Here is a 22,499-nt window from a genome sequence, read left to right as displayed (position 1 = left end):
ATTAAAAAGCAAATTATAGATAATAGTTTCGGTGAACGAAAACAACCCGCATTGGCCCAGTGTGGGGACTAAAGCCCAAACCCTCTCGCGCATGAAAGGAGGCCTGTGCCCAGCAGTGGGACGCATATAGGCTAAATATTATTTTATTGCAGATAATAGTTAGGGCATTATATAAATAAAACAATAAATATATTGCAATTTAAAACTTCAAAGAAGCCTGTGTTCTTTAAAATACCTACTGAAATTATACTTATAAACCAATCTTAAAGGAACTTCAAACCTCATTTTAACTAAACTAAGCTTTAACTGATTAACTCCATGCCGTTTTATTACCTAAAGCAAAATCATAATATGCTACAGTTTGCACCAAATATCCAAGTAAAACCGTACCAATAAACCGTGTTTCAATCGGCAGTTAGTGGAACGTTAATTCCATCAGGACCCTGACCAACATTGCTCGCCGAAAACTGTATTTTCGGTTGAATCAGCTGTTTTAAAGCCGGAGGGAACAAACTTATCGTTTGAAAAACATCAGCTAAACATTTTATTCATATAATTATATTTCATTATTTTCCTTATGTTAATCTAAAACAAGCTTATCTCAAATAGGAACCCAATTACACGCCTTTCTACGATTTACAGCCAATGAAATCCCCTGCACCAGAAATGAACCGGAGCGTGGATCGTTATTTCATTTTGATTCTTAGAGAGACTTTACATCTCCAAAATGTATGTATTTTAGTTCAATGTATAGATTAAAGTTGTTTAAAATTATTGTAATAGAATGTTATATTTACGTATTGACTGTTGCATTTATAATTGTTGCTATGTATTTCTCATGTTATTACTTGATGTTTTTGTAAATGTTACATTGATTTATGAAAGAGGCATCAACTATTTTCAAAATTTTAAATTTGTCTCAAGATTTAGGTATTGAACTGTCTAATTTTAAAGTGAAACTTTATCGACTATTTCTGAAACTTTAATTGATAAACACTTATTTTGTTGCAGGTAAGTGAATGATTTCCAATCTGCAAGGAAACCTGTGTACGAATTTTACGAGATATGTAAGTTAATTACATAGTTGGCCCACAAAAGTTAACAGCATTGTGATATCACCTTAAGCGTCAATTACTAATATTATATGATGATGATAATTTAAGCCATTTTTATCGATACCTTGCTTCCTTTTGCAAAATTTTACATAAATCACGCGTTACACATTTGATTAAACGTCTGCCATCTCTGCCAATGTGCCTGTCCCCCGGGACATGCTGTACTGTAATAGTCCTTTTTGATACTAGGTACTAGTACAGTAGTAGTAGTAGTAAAACGCGCGTTTAACACTTGGTTAAGTAGTTTGCCATCTCTGCCAATATAGCACTCCCGTCCCTGGGATATAAGTTCATAAATAATGCGCCGGCCATACTGCAATGTGATTGGGCTTTTTGGCTAACGACTGGGCTAATTCGAGCGTCCATTTTGATGTAAAAATGATGTTACACCAGTGCCAAAGGTCAGAAAACCCAGTGTCTGTGCCCAAACCATAGTCTGAAATAAATGCATTCTATTTTTTATATGTTACTGTTAGGGTTCGATTAAGTATATAAAGGGTCAGATAGATGGCGCTGTTAACTTTACTAAACGAGTGGACGAACGCGCGGAACCGCCTTTCCATACAAACGTAGTCGCCATTTTTCTCTCTGGATATTAACATTATTAAAATTATTTTGACACAATTCTACGAAGAATCGTTCGTCCACTATCCTCAAAATAAAAACAAAAACTTAACAACATTAACAAAATGTGAAACTCAAACACAGCCAAAGTTTTTTTATCATAAAATTTGAGCACGCGCAATTTAACTAGTCCGGGTTAAACTGGATTTATCCGATTCACTTGCGACGCTTGCTTATTTACTGTTCGGGACAGATGTGATTTGCTTAGCTCCGGATTTTCCGGTAAAATAGTTCATAAGTCCTAAGTATTTTTGTTTAAGCAAAACAAACCTAGCCGACGCTATATCTATTATGAAAAATCCTACACCTTCCTCTTAGATAGATAGATAGATAGAATACTCTTTATTGGCATACCTCAGTAAAAAGATACCAGAAAAACAAACAATTGATTAAATGTAGAGGCAGGCAACAGGCGGTCTTATCGCTAAAAAGTGATCTCTTCCAGACAACCTTTGGGTAGCGGAAATACAACAACATAGACAACAACAAGCCATAACACAACAACAACACAACAACATTAGACAAGGTACATAAAGCTATTCTTCGCTTCATGTATAAAAAAATAAACGGGTATTACCCCTTTTATATCCACCACTCCGCTGGACCGGTTACCTAGAGAGGATGGAAGAGGATCGGGCTGTGAGAAGAGCGTATGTGGGGCACCTGGGTTGAAAACGTCCGTCTGGGCGGCCCAGATACCACTAGAATGACGAAGCCCTAAAAGACCTGTCCCGCCCTCGGAATACCCAACTGGCGTTAATTAGCTCAGGATAGGGCAGACTGGCGCTCTTTTGTATCAGAGACCTTGGTCAGGGACCTTGGTTTGCAGGATCTTGATCCTGTTTGGGTCACTGAGCCAATGAAGTAGTAGTAATAGGATACCCAACCAAATTTTTTCTGGGTATGCTAGGTTTTAACTCCCTAGATATAAGGCTTAATTTCAACTTAATATCTGTTGCATCTCAAATACTAAGAGAGTCGGACTGCTTGGAATTGGTGGCGAAGACGACTACCTTATATGTTCCTGACAACTACTTACGTGGTCGTAGCCATCGCCTCCTAGCGAATGAAACTTCTCTCAAAATAGCACACCAGTACCCTCCAATCGTCCGCTCTCGGACACTCCTCAACAATTTCTTACTTTTTGCACCAGACTGCGACTTGTTTGCCAACTAACTAACATCATAAACTTTATAAAGATTTTATACGTTTTTGTGAATCAACATACATTAATTAATTATTGTCATGTTCATCATATAATTTGATTACTACTACTACTACTACTACTACATATATAATTTTACTGCGTATTGACATTGCCCCCCCTAGCTGTAATGCTGTAGAGTAACCTGAATAAATATCAAATATCAATGATCGAAGTTACGCTCTCATTTCCAAACGACGTTCTGACATGGCAGGAAAAAAGAGTGTACAGATTTTTAAAGGGTCAGCAACGCACATGTAACATCTCTGGACTTGCAGACGTACATATACTACGGTAACTGCTTTACTATCAGGAGGGTCGTTTGCCACCGACGTGGTATAAAAAAAAACTTGGCAAAGACATTCAAATATTACTGACTGGGCTGGACTGGGCGGGTCACGTCTTGCCGCATGCATCCGGATAGGTCGGCTAGTATAGCCCTAGTGGATGCCGCAAGTTAAGCGTGGACGTGGCAGGCCCAGACGGATATGGCGGCGCGACTTAGACATCTTCATCAGGAACTGGCCAGAAATAACACAGTAACGGGAGCTGTTGAAACCACGGGGAGAAGCCTTCGCTCAGCAGTGGGACACCATAAGGGGCTAACTAAAAACCAGTGACCCTGCCGATGAAGCTGGTCCTGGGTTCAAATTCCGGCAATGTATTTGCGTGATGAGCACAGGTATTTGTTCCTGAGTCATTGATAGTATTAGTATATTATACAGGGTGTTTCATGAGACGTGAGCAGGACTAAGCCTACACAATCAGTAAATGCTAATGAATCGTTGACCATCATATTTAAGTAAAACAATCACGCTTTTTATCTGTTATTTAACTTTTTGTTAAGGACAAATTTGAGTATCTACAATTATGGACAGCCTACAACACTTAATTAACAAAGATAAAACCTCTGTAACCGTTATGACAGCACTTTGATTATGAAGAAAATAAAATGTCACACTTGTGTGAGATACGATTTTATAAAAGTAACCACACTCCGATGACATTCAATTTGTCACTTTATTACGGATAAAACAAAAAGGGTGACCATAAATATCGTAAATAAAATAAAACTTTTTTTTTTAACAGTAAAAATTTAATTAATTTTAATCTCACAAATACTGGTACGAAACAGTTGCTGATAATTTACTAAATATGCAGGCTTGATCCTGCTCACGTCTCCTGAATCATCCTATATATACCGTTATCTGAGTACCCGCAACACAAGCCTTCTTGAGCTTACCCTGGGACTTAGTCAATTTTTGTAAGAATATCCCTGTAATATATATTTTTATTTATTTATTTATAACAGTTAAATCCTCTTGAGGCAGGCCTATGTCCAGTTGGGATGTAGGTATATAGACTGAGCGATGATCAGATGACATGAAGCGCATTGTAATGTATGTTAGTTACATAATATTCACAGTGCAATAGTGCATTTGTATCACGAAAGATCCAATATCGCATATTTCTTTGCTGGCTGTTTCATATCATATTGTTGCACGAGACGGAATGGATTGGAGGTGACATATTAAACTTTTTATTTTTGGGAGAAAATTATTTTTATTAAGTATCTAAATTTACACACGTTCTTACAAACTCGTTGTCCGTCCGCCGTTAATCCGCCCCTTACTCTGTTACGGTGCTCTGGTTTGGTGGCCAAGAACAAACCTAGGCAACGTACGAGACAAACTACAAAGACTTCAAAGGCTCGCATGCGCGGCCACCACTGGCTGCACGAGGTCTACCCCGACTGCAGCCATGGAGGTCATGCTAAACCTTCCACCGCTGCACCTACACATACAGCAAGAGGCCAGTCTCTCAGCGGTAAGGTTGCGAACCCTCAAGATATGGTCTAACATCACAGGAGCTCTTCACACAAAATGCCTGGAAAAGGTGTATGACGAATTTCCAGTGCTTAGGTCAGGCACGGACCGGATTCACAAACAAGCTATCTTCGATAAAAGGTACAAAATACAGTTATATGAGGACGACAATCATGAAGGACTCAATCCCCGGGAGCTGAGAATCTTCACTGATGGGTCCAAAACAGACAGCGGATCGGGCTCTGGAACCTTCTCAGAAGACCTGAACATGTCAATCACCACTCCGCTAGGAGCCCATAACTCGGTATTCCAAGCTGAGTGCATGGGCATCATAAACGCGGCGGCTGCCATCACTGCAAGGAAGGTAGTAGGATCCTCCATCCGCATACTCTCCGACAGTAGAGCAGTCTTAATGGCTCTAAATAGCCATATAGTTACATCCAAACTTATACACGAATGCCACGAACGACTAATAGAGGTATGTCATAATAACAAGATCACCATACAATGGATCAAGGGACACAGTGGATCCCGAGGTAACGATGCTGCGGACGAGCTTGCCAGGAAAGGATCGAATGCGGGGGCGATTGGTCCGGAACCGATTCTTCCGATACCATTTAGCAAGGTACGCTCAATGCTGCTGGCACGTACAGGGAAACTACACACAGAACACTGGCTGAACCAGACTGGATGCAGACAGGCAAAAGAAGCCATGCCTGGCATCAACGGAAAACTCACAAGGGCGCTCCTGCAACTAGGGAAGGTCCGACTGAGTATGGTAACCAGTGTCATAACAGGTCATGGACTATTTAGCAAACATCTTTTCACAACAGGTGTCACAGACAGTCCCCTGTGCCGAGGTTGCATGGAGACAGAAGAAACAGCCTCTCACGTGGTGCTGGAATGCAGCGGAGTGACTCCATACAGGGCTAAACATCTCGGATCTCCGAGAGACCTCCCCGAGGTCCTACTCAACATCAAAGGTTTGATAGGATTCCTCGAGGAGCTGGGCTGACAGGACTAGCCCACCCCCAACATATCACGCAAAATAGGCGCAAGTCGTCGAGTTGCGGAAAAATCGCCCGAATACAATACAATACAATACAGTGCAATAGTGCATTTGTATCACGAAAGATCCAATATCGCATATTTCTTTGCTGGCTGTTTCATATCATATTGTTGCACGAGACGGAATGGATTGGAGGTGACATATTAAACTTTTTATTTTTGGGAGAAAATTATTTTTATTAAGTATCTAAATTTACACACGTTCTTACAAACTCGTTGTCACAAACGTTCGGTTCCACACATAATATAAACAGTACCTGGGCGACCGAGCTTTGCTTGGTTATAACTATTTATTGTAATATGGTGGCCTATAGGTGATAATCTTAACTACATTTTTAGGGTTCCGTAGCCAAATGGCAAAAAACGGAACCCTTATAGATTCGTCATGTCCGTCTGTCTGTCCGATTCTGTCACAGCCACTTTTTTCCGAAACTATAAGAGCTGTACTGTTCAAACTTAGTAAGTGGATGTATTCTATGAACCACATTAAGATTTTTACACAAAAATAGAAAAAAAACAATAAATTTTGGGGGTTCCCCATACTTAGAACTGAAACTCTAAAAATCTTTTTTCATCAAACCCATACGTGTGGGGTATCTATGGATAGGTCTTCAAAAATGATATTTAGGTTTCTAATATCATTTTTTCTAAAATGAATAGTTTGCGCGAGAGACACTTCCAAAGTGGTAAAATGTGTGTCCCCCCCCCCCGTAACTTCTAAAATAACAGAATGAAAAATCTAAAAAAAATATATGATATACATTGCCATGTAAACTTCCACCGAAAATTGGTTTGAACGAGATCTAGTAAGTAGTTTTTTTTTAATACGTCATGAAATTAAAAAAAAAATTTTTTTTCAACATACCCATACATGTGGGGTATCTATGGATAGGTCTTCAAAAATTATATTAAGGTTTCTAATATCATTTTTTTCTAAACTGAATAGTTTGCGCGAGAGAACCTCCCAAAGTGAAAAAAGGTGTGTCCCCCCCCTGTAACTTCTAAAATAACAGAATGAAAAATCTAAAAAAAATATATGATATACATTACGATGCAAACTTCTAACGAAAATTGGTTTGAACGAGATCTAGTGAGTAGTTTTTTTTAATACGTCATAAAATTAAAAAAAAAAATTTTTTTCGTCAAACCCATACGTGTGGGGTATCTATGGATAGGTCTTCAAAAATGATATTTAGGTTACTAATATAATTTTTTTCTAAAGTGAATAGTTTGCGCGAGAGACACTACCAAAGTGGTAAAATGTGTGTCCAAAGTGGTAAAATGTTGAACGAGATCTAGTAGTTTAAGTAGTTTTTTTTAATACGTCATAAAGGAACCCTTCTTGGGCGAGTCCGACTCGCACTTGGCCGCTTTTTTACTAAATTAAACTTGTCTAAAACAATAAAAATTAAAAAATTATATATAAACTTGAACATATAAAAAAAAAAAACAAAAGTTAGTCACCGGGCGAGATTCGAACCCGTAACACTCGTTTAGCAGTCCGCGTCTTAACCCGTTGGACCAGACGGACAGTGGCCGGCAATACGAAATTAGCGACCATATTCTGCGTCGAAAGAAAAACGCATGAAAACTCGAAAACACGCGTTTTCCCAAACATAAGACTAATCTAGATAGATTGTATACCCCCAAAAACCCCCATATACCAAATTTCAGCGAAATCGTTAGAGCCGTTTCCGAGATCACAGAAATATATATATTTATATACATACAAGAATTGCTCGTTTAAAGGTATAAGATAATAATATATATTTCATGGTAGAGGAGATAGATGATTATGAAGATCGAAGACGAATCGTGAGAATTGTAATACATACTTACGAGTGCTTAATGGTTATTGCTCGTTCCGAATCAGTATATTAGATATATTTTTATTAAAACAGGTTTCCCTGAATTTTTGACGTGTTTATCGGTTCTTTGATAACAGTACGTATCCTGTTAGAACATATGTAAACTACATGCGTCATAGACTTATACGTTTTACTGGTTGTTTACTATAGCAACGCTTTTATACTTTGACTGTTGTCATCCACGAAAATTAAACACACTTATATTTAAATTAAGTGGTTTTTCTCTATTATGGTAGCAGAGCTTATGGTAACAGTCGCTTAATGTGAAGTGAGCGTCTGCGGAGTGCTGTGTGCGTTATTCTTTATGTCGTGAAAATTCTGCGCACGAAATTCCTAAATCGAAATGGCGACGTCCAGTTCGGGGGCGGCTATTGTTCCAGCTATTGAGAAATTAAATGGCATGGGGAACTACGGATCATGGAAATTCATGGTGAAGATGATCCTGATCCAAGAAGATTTGTGGGAGTGCGTCGAGAGCAATGATGGTGTGAAACCTATTTGCGACGATAAAAAGAAGCAACAGAAAGCACTGGCTCGCATTTGTCTGAGCATAAACCCTGTGGCCATCACGCACGTGCGTAACGCAACTACCGCACGGGAGGCGTGGGTAAGTCTTCAGACTGCATATGAAGACAGGGGTCTTTGCCGAAGACTGGGCTTAATGCGGCAGTTGTTTGGGATGAAGCTCCAGGAGTATCCCGATATGGAATCGTATCTTACGAAGATATGTGATGTCGCACAACAATTAACCGACATCGAAGCTCCGCTGAACGACGAGTTTCTAGCTGTGATAATGTTTAGTGGACTCACATCTGACTATGACCCACTGATAATGGCGCTAGAAAACTGCAGTGTCAAAGTATCGAGCGAGCTGGTAAAGCAAAAGTTATTACAAGAACATCAGCGCCGGGCTAACGGAACGGACACGAGTAGTGGTTCCGTGATGGTGGCGAAGCGACGTGACGAAAAGCCGGTCAAATGTTTCCGCTGCAAAAGGCTGGGCCACATTTCCAAGAATTGTCCAGAGAACAGGAAGGTGAAGGGACCCGTTGCCAAAGAAATGGCACAAATGCTGAGCGCACTGTCGGTAGATGTGCAGAAGGATTTCTGGTACGTCGATTCGGGTGCATCGAGCCATTTCTGCAACCGGAGGGACATCCTTGACGACTTCGTTCCAGACACGAGCTTGGAAGTCACCGTGGCGAACGGCGAAAGGCTTTGTAGTGCGGGTCGTGGCAGTACCGAACTGCATGTTAAAGACGGTATAAAAACTCTTTGTAACGTAGTTAATATTCCGAACTTGTCATGTAATTTGCTATCTGTCAGCGCTTTGACGTCAAAAGGTTTTAAAATCGTATTTGTTTCTGATGTTTGTAATATTTATTTTGGAAATGTTTTATATGCTATTGCAAAATGTGAGAATGGTCTTTACAAATTACAAACCGTCTCGAACACGCGTAATAGTAAACCGAAATCGTCTGAGTCTGTGTCCGCTGAACATGTCGCAGCGAACGTGGGGACTGGACGTAGTGTTATTTCTCAAGATGTGTGGCATCGTCGTCTATGTCATCTGAATTCAAGAAGCTGAACCTACTGAAATCAGGTATGGCCAACGGCATTGACTTTAATAACTCCGAGTTTAAACAATGTATTTCTTGCATAGAAGGGAAAACGCCTAAGTTACCGTTTCCAAAGAAATCGTTTACGAGAGCGACTGAAGTCTTAGGGCTCATACATACTGACGTTTGCGGGCCTATGCCGCAAACATCGTACGGTGGTTCGAGATATATGCTACTTTTTATAGATGATTTTTCGCGTAAAACGTTTAGTTATTTTATTAAAACGAAAGACGAAGTTTTTAGTAAGTTTAAAGAATTCAAAACCCTAGTCGAGAATCAAACAAACAAAACTATAAAGATTCTGCGTAGTGACCGGGGAGGCGAGTTCGTAAATAAAAAGTTTGATGAATTTCTGAAGCAGCATGGCATCAGACACCAGCTGACAGTTCCTCATTGCCCAGAACAGAACTCGGTCGTCGAAAGGGCGAATCGCACGATTGTTGAGGCTGCGAGGTGTATGTTGCAGGGAGCTGGCTTGGATCAGAAATACTGGGCAGAAGCAATGAATACCGCGGTTTATGTGAAGAACAGATCGCCAACCAAGGCCGTGTTGGGCGCAACTCCAGAGGAGAAGTGGTCGGGATCTAAGGTAAATCTGAACCATTTACGAATTTTTGGTTGTGTTGCTTACTCTGTCGTAGAGGATCGTAAGAAACTGGATCCGAAATGTAGACCGTACATTTTTGTTGGTTACTGCGAGAATACGAAAGGATATCGGCTCGTAGATCCCACTCATCCTACGAAATGTATATTCTCGCGTAACGTTGTGTTTGTAGAGGACAAATTCTACAAGGACCCGGTTCAGCAACCTGTGGTCAACGAGCCGACTCCGTACATGGTCATTACTAATGAATCTGAAAATGTAGGAGTGCAGACGGCGGTATGCGTTGACGTCGCGGAAGAGTCGGAGCCTGCGAGTGAGAACCAGGACGCTGATGATACCGAAAACAATGAAACCAGTACTTCAGATGAAGAGTACGCTCCTGGGTCGTCTTCTTGGGATTCGGAGGAATCGAGAGGACGGAGTGATTTCGAGGAGGCATTTTGTTCGGTATTCACCACCAGCTCGAGTTGCGGCGCGGAAACCCCCACTACCGTGCGCGAGGCACTCGACGGTCCTGAGTCTGTGCAGTGGAAGGGAGCGATGCAAGATGAGCATCAGTCTTTCTTAGATACAAATGTCTGGAACTTGTGGACTTGCCGAAGGGGAAGAAACCTGTCAAGTGCAAGTGGATATTTAAGAAAAAGAGAGGCATGAATGGAGAGCTCCTGCAATACAAGGCTCGGTTGGTTGCGAAGGGATTCACACAAAAGTATGGAGTAGATTACTTCGAAACTTTCTCACCTGTCGTGAGATACTCCACAATAAGACTACTCTTGGCATTGGCGGCGGAATATGATATGGAAGTTGATCATATGGACGTCAAGACAGCTTTTCTAGACGGTGACTTGAAAGAAGAGGTTTATATGGAAATTCCTGAAGGCTTTGGAGTAGAGAGCGGCAAAGGGAAAGTATTTCGCTTGCTGAAAGCTGTCTATGGGTTATAAAGGTAATAAAGTATATGTGTACTGGCGACATGCTGGCCGATGCTTTAACAAAGCCTTTATGTATTGAAAGGTTCCAGCGTTTCGTTAGAGATTTTTATATGCTTAGTGCTTAGTAGATAATAGTAATTTGTATTTGATGTGTACTATGAACATATAGTTTAAGGGGTGCTGTTAGAACATATGTAAACTACATGCGTCATAGACTTATACGTTTTACTGGTTGTTTACTATAGCAACGCTTTTATACTTTGACTGTTGTCATCCACGAAAATTAAACACACTTATATTTAAATTAAGTGGTTTTTCTGTATTAGTATCGCAGTCAAATAAAAAAAAAGGTCCACCAAATCGTCAAATCTAAGTATCCCAAAAATCTAAAGGTCACCTCCCAAGGCTTCTATATATCTGTCACATCACGTTTGTTGTCAGCCCCGGAGCTCAAAACAACTCCTTTGACCCGCATTCTTACTGAAACAGAGATTATTAAATGTTGAATTGCAACTGTTTCTGACGTTTATGAAATTTGACGTTCTATGTACAGTCAGAAACTGTGTGTGTGTGTGCGTGCGTGCGTGCGTGTGCGTGTGTGTGTGTGTGTGTGTGTGTGTGTGTGTGTGTGTGTGTGTGTGTGTGTCTCTGTCTGTCTGTCTGTGTGTGTGCGCGTGTGTGCGTGCGCGTGTGTGTGTGTGTGTGTGTGTGTGTGTGTGTGTGTCTGAAGTCAGAAAATTAGTTATGTAAAAATAGTATATGCTCTGAAAGTAGGTCGCTATTGTTCTAAAATGTATGCAGAAAATGATACGTTTCTTCTCTAGAGCACTTTATTTACTAAGCATGTTTTTTTTACGATAAGCAATAAAAAATTGGTTTAATAAATGGATTTGTTGTACGATTAATTAACATATCTTAATATAGTTTAAGATACAATATTAAAACTTAATTTCCATATTTTAAATCACGATATTTTTAACTAAATAGTCAATTGAAATTTATTTAGCCGTGTATTAGTGTGTTTAATTCTGCTGAAAGGCACCATTTTAGTCTCGGACTATTGGCTAAACTACCTCGACAGAAATGGGTGCCTTGCTTAACAATCTACTATTACTGTACCTACCATGCATGGTATGCATGGTAACGATATACACCTGAGTATAAATTTGGGATTTCAACTTTATGAGAATTCAACTTTCAGTTCCTAAAGGGAAAATAAGACAGGTTTTCTTGATTTTCTTCCATCGAGCCAACTTCAAACTTTTAAAGTTTGGGTTAGCTTCTACCCTATGAAACATAGCCTAGTTTTGTCAGAAAATTTTCATGGTATTTGCCTTTCATTTAAACGTGTAACAATTCAATTTAAAAACTACAGTTTTACGTTAGCGCACTCTCAAGTGTACGAGTAAGTAGGATGATCATCCTGACTCGATTCAGTAAATTTCAGAAATAAAACCTAAATTAATCTTGTACAAGCAGAAACGTCTGCGAACGATGCTATTAAGCTTAGAATAAATTTAAAAGTGGAAAAAGTACTGCCTAAAAATTAGGATCCCCTAGACCAATATGGTGGAAAGATGCGATAGCATGGATGAGGTCTTGGTCGCTCAGTTGGCAGAGCGCTGGAGTATCGATTTAGCGGCCGTGAGTTCAAGTCTCACCCAAAGCAGTAATTTTTCCATTTGAAAATTTATTCAAGAAGACCAGCGCTAGCCCAGTCAGGTTAGCACCATGCTGAGTCGGGACCATTTCGTGGCTTATATGTTATTACATCATTTTATTACATCACAACACAATATACATTTTTGTATGCTTATAATTTCTAATAAATTAAAATGCATAAAAATAAACAATTATAGCTGTTCTAGTAAAAAACAGATAATTTAAGGTAGATAACCTACCCTTTAATAATAAAAGTAATTTCTAACAAAATATTACATGAAAAATAAATGCCTTAAATGTCAAGACTCCCACCTAGCCCTAAATCATTTTCTATTATGTTGTGTATTATGTGGTCTTATTCATTCTGTTCATTACATGTATTATCAGAGTCACTATCAAATAGTGATCTAAATAAATAATATTCTAAATTCTAATATTAAGTACAGTAAATTCTAGAACAGACTAGTCACATCAACCATAAAATAATAATTCATAGTAATAATAGATTTAACTGTTTTAAGTACTGCTTTAAATTTACTGATCAACTTACATAACCAACTTAGCCTAATGAGACTCAAAACACATCCATATATTTAATCTCTCTCAGGATAAAATTGCCACAAATATTTGGCCATTTCTTGTGCCAGCTCTTCAGTGCTTGCACACAAGACCCTACGAGATAGGACATCAAATGGGCCGCCAGCAGGATCAATACAGACGCCACCTGCTTCACGGACTATAATGTCACCCGCAGCTATATCCCAGACATGAATACCAAACTCAAAGTTAAGATCAGCCCCTCCCAATGCCACCATGCACATATTCAAGGCAGCAGATCCCAAGGTTCTAATACCATGGGCCTTAGTAATTATCATTTTAAAGTTTTCAAAAAGAACTTTCTGTCTTTCAGGGTCACGACTTGTACCAGCCTCTGTCATGATCAAAGCTTTACTCAACTCCTTAATTTGAGACACATGAATCTGACGGCCGTTATAAAACGCACCTTTACCTTTTTTTGCTGTGAACAACTGCTCTAGGATAGGATTGTATACAATTCCAGCAACTGCCTCCTTGTTGATAAGAAGTCCCAAAGAGATGCAGCTGTGTGGAAAACCGTGGACAAAATTCATAGTTCCGTCGACTTTATTTATTTATTTTATTGATTTATTCTTTATTGCACAAAGGAAAAACTTATCGTACAAAAGGCGGACTTAATGCCAAAAGCATTATCTTTTGACGACCGGTTTGGCCTAGTCGGTAGTGACCCTGCCTACGAAGCTGATGGTCCCGGGTTCAAATCCTGGTAAGGGCATTTATTCGTGTGATGAGCATGGATATTTGTTCCTGAGTCATAGGTGTTTTCTTTGTATTTAAGTATTTATAAATATTTATATATTATATATATCGTTGTCTAAGTACCCTCAACACAAGCCTTATTGAGCTTACTGTGGGACTTAGTCAATTTGTGTAATAATTATTATTATTATTATTTATTATAGACAACATAATGGTCCACATAGTTGTTAGTTTTGAACTTAATCTACATGTTAGTTTACTAACGCTAATAATAAATTAATAAAAGTGATTTAGTCCTCTGGCTCATTTTGCACATAAGAGGACAATCAAACTTATTGTCAAATAGCTAACAACGAATTCCTATGGTACCTGGAACGTCTGCTCGAAAAATTGTCTAATGTCGAGAGAGATTGTGTTATTATAGGGGACACCAACATAGACGACTTAGATTATTCAAAACCGGTCTATAAAAGGTTACATGACCTCCTTCGGGCCCATGACTATGAAAACATTGTAAGTTTTCCCACAAGGATCACGACAACGACTGCAACCAGTCTGGATCACATGTACTGGAACGGGGAGCGCGACGCACTGCGTGCAACTCCCGTAACAACCAATCTTAGTGACCACCTCGCCGTGCGCGCCGCGCTGGTGCGTCCGTGCCGCGCGCCTCCGCCTCGCACGCGACGCGCTCGCGTTTACTCGCCTCGTAACTATGCCTATTTTGGCGCAGCCATAGAGAGCGTAGACTGGCAACAAATTATAGACAGACACAATATGTCCGTGCAAAACCTGATCATATCCATCAACAATATAATTAGGAACAAATTTGAAATTTGTTTTCCGCTTACCACGGTAAACAATCATAAGAGGAACTCATGGGTAACTAGTGACATATATGAATTTAAGAAATTATTATTTGACATAATAGACATTGGAAAACTTTTGCCCGGCAATATGACAATTTCGAACTTAATAACGGACATGAATAATAAATACACCTTAATGCTTAATTTAAAAAAATCGTCCTTTTATACAAATAAATTACACAAGAGTACTAACACTATCCGGTCGATGTGGACAATAATAAATCAGGAGAGAGGCAGATTGATCAATGACTCGATAGAGTTCACGGATATGATCAGGGATTGTAACGGTGATCACTTTATATGTAAAAAAGATGCCGCCGATGCTATGAATCGCGGACTAGCCGGGGCAGCGGCGGCGAGCGGCGCGCGGCCCGCTTCGCGCCCTGCCGCGCTCGCCGCACTGCGCGCCGCGCGCCCGCCCGCCGACAGGTGCATAAGACTAAGGCCTTTCACGTCAGACGAAGTGTATAGGATCATTACATCCGGGATAGCAAGGAAAGCGACGAGAGATATATTCGATATCTCGGTCGTCTTACTCAGTTCTGCAGCACCGCATCTGGCACCCATACTGGCGGCAGCATACAATCGGTGTATCCGCGAGGGAGTATTTCCGGACGCTCTGAAGAAAAGTCGTATAGCTCCGCTATTTAAGGGCAAGGGCAAGAGAGAGGCCATCGACGGATACAGGCCGGTCGCCATCATCCCGGTTCTAGCCAAGGTGTTCGAGTACGGCCTTAGTGCGAGAATAACCGACCACCTCATGGCAACAAACGCGCTATCCGACCGGCAATATGCATATCGCAAAGGCCGTTCGACTACATCCTTGACACGTCACGTAGTACGTCAAATACTAGAGGCTCGAGAGTGCAAAAAACAAGTCGCAGTTTTATGCTGTGACCTGTCTAAAGCGTTTGACGTAGCGGACCATGACGTTTTGGAAGACAAACTGCGCCACTATGGCTTTGCCAATCGAGCTCTCGAGCTCATGATGGACATGCTACGCGACAGGTCTCAGGTGGTGGTGGCAGACAGCGGCCGCGTGCAGTCGGACGCGGTGCATACCAGCATGGGCGTAGCGCAAGGATCATCAGTTTCTAATATCTTGTTCTCCCTTTTGCTTAACGACCTACCCGACGCTATATATACCGGCGAGATTTTCATGTATGCGGATGACGTTGCGGTGGTTGTGTGCGCACCGACCTGTGATGCCCTAGATGCGCAACTAAATGTGACTGCCGCATGCCTATCAGATTGGTTCCGAAGTAACGGCCTCATTTTGAATATAAAAAAAACTCACTTCATTCACTTCGATCTCTCGGGTAGGCAGATGGAGTCACTGTCAGTAAACGCGAACGGAATTAATATAGATCAAGTCACAAATACGACCTTCTTGGGCTTTGAATTGGATAGAGGACTGACTTGGGCGGCCCATATCGATAAGGTGTGTGGTAAACTCTCAGCGTCCTGTTTCGCCCTAAAAAGGCTGGCTCGGATCCTCCTCCGCGACATGGTGCGAAATTGTTATTTCGCATCAGTGCACGCACATCTGCAATACGGAGTAGATCTGTGGGCTAGTGCTGCAGATTGGGAAAGGGTGTTTCGTCTCCAAAAACGTGCCGTACGAGCCATAGTTCGCATCTCACAAACGGAGTCTACGAAGCCGCACTTTAAGTCTCTGGGCATATTAACACTGCCATCGCTGCTGATAATTCAAGCAGCAGTGCACGCGCGAGAACAGTTGGAAAATACAGATTTGAGCAAAAGTAACGAAACGTCTCGCCGTTATGCGGTACGTTCCACTCGAATTGGGAGAAGACTCCCAGCCGTGTCGCACAAGCTGGCCAAGTCAGCCAAACTCGTGCACGTTATGGGTCTGAAGGTATATAATCATCTACCCAATGAAATAGTTAACACACACAGCAACACAATCTTCAAAACAAAACTGAAGAGTTGGCTAATCGAGCAGGCTTTCTATGACCATAAAGAATTCTACAGCCGTGATCTTACAAAATCAAATATGTAAATAGGTAATATAACGTACTCTGCATGTATTAGTGCAGTTATCAGCCATAATCTTATGTGTTAATTTAATGTTTTATATTTTCCTATAGATATAGGCAATTACTGTGACCTGTAATTTTTATTACTAATAAATTGATTATGATTATTATTATGATTATTGGCTATCATGCTTAAAATGCTGTTGCCACTCCCGCGCACCCTGTCAAGCAGTGAGGCAGTTTTCTTGCGCCAGACGGCATCGAAGCCATCTGTGCGCGCCTCCGCAAACATGGAAGACGCGCTGCAGAACCGCGGGAGTCTCAACAGCATCCTAAACGCATTATTGTATTGGATGCGCAGGGCATCGTAAGCACGTTGAGTATATCTAACCCACAGACTTGACGTGTACAGCGATGTACAGTAAGCCTTGAAAAGTGTAGTTTTAACTTCAACTGTACATCGAGCAAATCTGCGGGCTAGCATGTTCGCTCGAACTGACAATGCCCTGCGCTCCCTCTCCATATCTACATCGTCCTTCAGGTCGTCAGTCAACAAATGCCCCAAGTACCTAAACTGTGTCACTCTTTCTAAGGGTACACCATTAAGTGTCACTGGTGGAAAAAAGAAAGGACATTTATTTCCCGCCCTGAACACCATGTAGCTGGTTTTATTCACATTGTAAGACAAACCATGCGATGTCGCGTACTTCTCACAGACACCAATAAGCTGACGCAATGCACTGACTGACGGAGCCAGCAGCACCATGTCATCTGCGTAACTCAAGTTATTGACACAGACTCCGTCAACAAAGCAGCCGACATGAGTGCTACTGAGCTCCTCAATCAGTGCATTCATGTACAAACTGAAGAGCAAGGGCGAGCTTAACCCTCCCTGCCTTACGCCGCACTCCAGCCGACATGGCGTCGAAAGCTCGTTTGCCCACTTCACTCGATTTTCCTGATTCAAGTACCAGTACTTAAACAGCGAGATCAACTCTGGTGGCAGCCCCACACCTTCCAGTTTACGCCAAAGTATGTCATACGAAATTGTATCAAAAGCCTTCGAGATATCCATAAAGCAAGCATAAATTGGCGTATCCCGGTCAGTGTAATACCTGACAGTGTACTTTAAACTAAGAATAGCAGCTTCTGTAGACAGGCCAGGTACAAAGCCGAACTGCGCATCGTGGAGCTTAATGTGTTTTTTTAAATGCGAGTTGAGCACACTGTCAAGTACTTTTGCTACTATCGTGGCCAAGGAGATAGGTCTATAATTAGCTTTCTCCGACGCATCTCCCGTCTTGCACTTGATAATAGGTACCACCAGAGTTTTGATCATGTCTTGGGGCAGGTATGAGTGACTTAGGCAGACGTTGTAGAACATCGCAAGCACGCGCGGCAAGTGAAAGCCAGCATTACGCAGGTGCTCGATAGAGAGACCATCATGGCCTGGTGATTTGCCCTTCTTCATTCTACTTATCGCAAACTTGACATCTTTAGCGAGAATCAAAGTTGTTGGCTTACCGATGTCCTCCATATCGAGCTGCCTGCACGGCGGTCCCAATTGCGACTGAACTTTAAAATGATTCTGAAACATTTCCGCGATATCTTTCGGGTTTGAAATACCGGCGACACTCACGGGAGTGCCAGGCTTAGCAGACAGCTTATTTGTACACTTCCAAAAGTTTTTAAAATCCGATCTAGCGTAGTGTGTTGCAATCAAGTCCATTTTTATTTGCTCTTCGTGGTTTTGACACCACTTAAGTTTGCCCTTAAAAATTTTACGCGCCTCGACCATGCTATTATAAACTGGGCCACTACTTGGTTTACCGTGGCACACCCATGTATTAAAGAGCAACCTGGCATTGGCGTGAGCCTCGCTTACATGTCTGTTCCAACCGATAACCGGCTTTTTACGTTTTTTACACTTCGCCACCTCGTACGACCGACTTGCAGCCCGACATAGTACATTTAATATATTAAAATATAACTTATCTATGACAGCCCTATGCCTATAATCGTTACAGTGGTGACCGCAACATTGCACAAAATCTGAAGGAAAATCAATATACCTTAAACCATCATCACATAATTTTTGGTAAGTACTGATCTGGTCGGCACTTCTTTCGCCCCACCTAATTTTATTAGGGGTAACGGATGCCAGTACTGCTTTATTCTGTGTTATATTAAAATTACATTTAACAACTAATGGGAAGTGGTCAGACCAGTAGATATCATATTTGACATATATATCAATAATACATTGTTGCGCCGCACTCGTCACTACACAATGGTCCAACCACCGTTTACACCCATGAGCCTCGCTAATGAATGTAAACGTGTCCGAAGATAAGCCTAATTTCTCTACATCAATACATACCCAATCCTGGTCAACAGAAAAATTACATAGCTCGTTAAAAAATCTAGTATGTGGATGCGCATTAAAGTCTCCAAGTATAAAGACTGAGTCGACATCATTTTCCTCAATTATAGCGTTGACTAAGCTAAGACAATCAGTTAATTCCGTTATGTTCTCCGCGCAATCTGTAGGCATATATACGCTGAACACTAACACTGCCCGGTCACTTACAGTCATACGCACTGCCGCTATACGCGGATTAGCACACGGAATCACAGAAACGCACTGAAACACTGATTTACGCCAGAGGATCGCAACTCCACCGAACGGTCTGCCTCTTAACATTCCCGCACTAGTGTCCATCGCCGACGTTCCTGTGCTGCCGAAGTCCTCATGAATACTCCCCAGGAACGGCAAATCTACTTCCATCAGCCAAGTCTCCTGAAGAGCAATTACGTCAGCAAACATACATAATTGCGTTATGCCTTCTGCCGAACGCTTTATATTTTTGCAATTATACGTAACGAAATTAGCACTATACATTTACACCGAAACGTTTGCTTGTGTTCTGCTCGCCATCTGGCTCATTACTTCTATACGACCTAAAACGTCTACATGTTACTCCCTCAGGCCAAAATTCTTCTTTTAAATACAGGTCTATTTTATGTCTAGGCACCACTATTTTATAACAATTATACCCTTTATCCTCTTTCACGTTTATTTTTCGAAGTAACACTTTTTCTTGTGTCTTAGTTAAGATAAAGTCTAATATATCACCATCGGTAACATCTTTATGCACATACGACACGAACAGGGAAGCCTTTAAATCTGCCGATTTAAATTTATCGCCCGGTTTGATTACGGCTGTACCTCTTGTACATGTTGTTTTAGGATTTCTGTATTTTTTCTTGTATTCGACTTTCTTCCATTGTTGTTTTTCTATTTCTTCAACATTCTTATCTACCTGAGACCCGTGAGCATCTCCCATGATACTACTATTTACGTCACGAACAGTACCCGCCTGCGCTACGGTGTAAGATGCGGCCGCCACATGCTGTTGTTGCTGTGCCGTAAACCGGTCCGCGCCCGTGGGCTCCCGCCGAGTGATAACAACTTCGGCTCGTGAGCAGTTCTCCTGCACCCGTGCACTAGATTCGACGTTTGTATAACTATTCCTTCTCTCTTTATGTCGTGACGGTGAAGATGTGTGAGATGGTGGTGAGCTCATCCGATTTTGCATATCAGTGATCTGCCCTTCTGGTGTATTATTCGTCGCGTGGACGGAGGACAAATTCAAAATGCCAAACGGTCCACTGTCCGAAACATAACCGCCTCGCCTTGTGTTTACATTTAGTGCACTGTGATTGGTTTTACTTACAGATGCGTAATTTATATTCTCTAACTCACTTTTTACATCCTTAAGGTGTTCGACAGTCAAGTAAGTTTCTTTAATAGTCCTAACTTCGGATTGTAATACCACAATATCTTTCAATAATCTGGAGACGTCTATATGATCAAAGGTTAACGGTGGCAATTTATGCAGTTCCTTCGCAACAAAAATGGGCATATTGTCGGGTTCTGTGTTTTTAAAAACACTCACTATGTCTTCTAAATCTTTTTGTTCTTTATTAACCCGTCTATTGACTTTATGAATTGAAGTGGAGATCGACGCGAACAACAAATCTTTCGCGGCACTAATTTCAGATATCGAGAATGCACTCGCACTTAATTTCACTAGACTTTTTTCGTCCATTACATTTAATTTGTTTTGAATAAAGCATAATAGCTCATTAATTACAATATTACACTGTGTACACTTTAATAACTCAATAGCCATCTCGTTTCTGTACCCTTCCGCCATAACGGTCGCGCATAGACTCTGTCTATGCGCGACCGTTATGGCGGTTAATAATGTCCTATAATATTTATTATTTATTTATATTTATTATCTACCAATCAACCTTAAGTACCTACAAAAGTTATTCGTTGGGCAATGCATTTATTTTTATAACAAGTTACCTGACGATGATTTAATATTAGCCTTGCTTGCTTAAGAATAACTATAAAAAGTCATTGATGTTGAAGGCTTATTACAGAGTCGAGGACTACTTGACAGACAAACATGCATGGTCCAAACCAGAAACTGTAAAAAACAAGTAGCAATTAAAATCATTGTATTATGTGTAGAGTTATAGGTGACACAGCTCAGGGAAGAAAGCACATCGAATATTTTGTTGGTATAACAAAAAATAATATATAATATAATATATCTCTCATTATTATTATTTATATAATGTATCTCTCATTTATGTATTAATTTTATTTTTCTGTTCCTTTTATGAGAATGCGATATGTTTTTTCAAAGAGCGTTTTTGTATGATTTCATATACATATATATTCTTGAATCAAATTTCTATAAAGAAAAGTAGCTACTGTATGTAATTGCGACCGGTTTGGCCTAGTGGGCAGTGACCCTGCCTACGAAGCTGATGGTCCCGGGTTCAAATCCTGGTAAGGGCATTTATTCGTGTGAAGAGCATGGATATTTGTTCCTGAGTCATGGGTGTTTTCTATGTATTTAAGTATTTATAAATATTTATATAGGTATTATATATATCGTTGTCTAAGTACCCTCAACACAAGCCTTATTGATCTTACTGTGGGACTTAGTCAATTTGTGTAATAATGTCCTATAATATTTATAAAAAAAAATAAAAAAAAATGCATGATTTCTATAGTAATCTAAATTGTACTTTTTCTTATTTAATGCATGTTAATTATAAGATGTAATGTTTTGAAAAGATGTGTCCTGCCGAGTTTGTTTCTTGCCGGTCCATATTGGGATCCTTTATTTTTTTATTTTTTTTTTATACTACGTCGGTGGTAAACAAGCATACGGTCCAGCTGATGGTAAGAAGTCTCCGTAGCCTATGTACGCCTGCAACTCTAGAGGAGTCACATGCGCGTTACTGACCCTAGCATCCCCCCCCGTTAAGCTCTAGCAACCTTACTCACCGGCAGGAACACAACACTATAAGTAGGGGGGTGCTCCAATTGAGGGGGGATTTAAATGTTCTCGGGTCTGAGGTGTAGGGTTAGAGCCGGTGTAGCTTTAAGTATTTGACGTTCAAAAGCGCGTTGTAATATGCCTACTTGAATAATAAACTATCTTTAACTTTATCTTATCTTAAGGCAGAGAGATTGAGGGCGATGCTACTGCCACTACTACTAACAACATATAAAACACAAAAGATAGTTTATTTTATCTAGCTCTATTCGAACGGTATTGATTTTCGCAAAGCCAGCACGGATTAGGCTAACCCGTGTACTGCACGGGGGTTCGGACGCTTTAGGCCGGGTATTAGGCAGTGGGGGGTTCAGCTAAAACCTGAACGCGGGGATAGTAAATGCAGTTGAAAGGTTACATTTGGGGTTCAGGTTTCCTGGATGAGT

The 22,499-nt window shown here is 40.7% G+C and overlaps 2 protein-coding genes across 18 annotated transcripts in view; one reads left to right on the top strand and one right to left on the bottom strand.

Annotated features, from left to right (window-relative positions):
* Positions 1 to 22,499, top strand: part of LOC133531155 (hemicentin-2) — a 782,365-nt gene that overhangs the window by 379,120 nt on the left and 380,746 nt on the right. The gene's annotated exons all lie outside the window — the stretch shown is intronic.
* LOC133531063 (inositol monophosphatase 1-like) lies at positions 12,885 to 13,667 on the bottom strand (the record flags this gene model as incomplete). The annotated part of the gene is made up of 1 exon (XM_061869156.1): positions 12,885 to 13,667. A coding segment is annotated over one exon (552 nt), but the record flags the coding sequence as incomplete, so codon positions are not given.

Source organism: Cydia pomonella, chromosome 24, assembly GCF_033807575.1.
Source record: "Cydia pomonella isolate Wapato2018A chromosome 24, ilCydPomo1, whole genome shotgun sequence".
Taxonomy (NCBI): domain Eukaryota; kingdom Metazoa; phylum Arthropoda; class Insecta; order Lepidoptera; family Tortricidae; genus Cydia; species Cydia pomonella.
The sequence above is the reverse complement of the archived record's forward strand: the minus strand, read 5'-3'. Positions and strand labels throughout refer to the sequence as shown.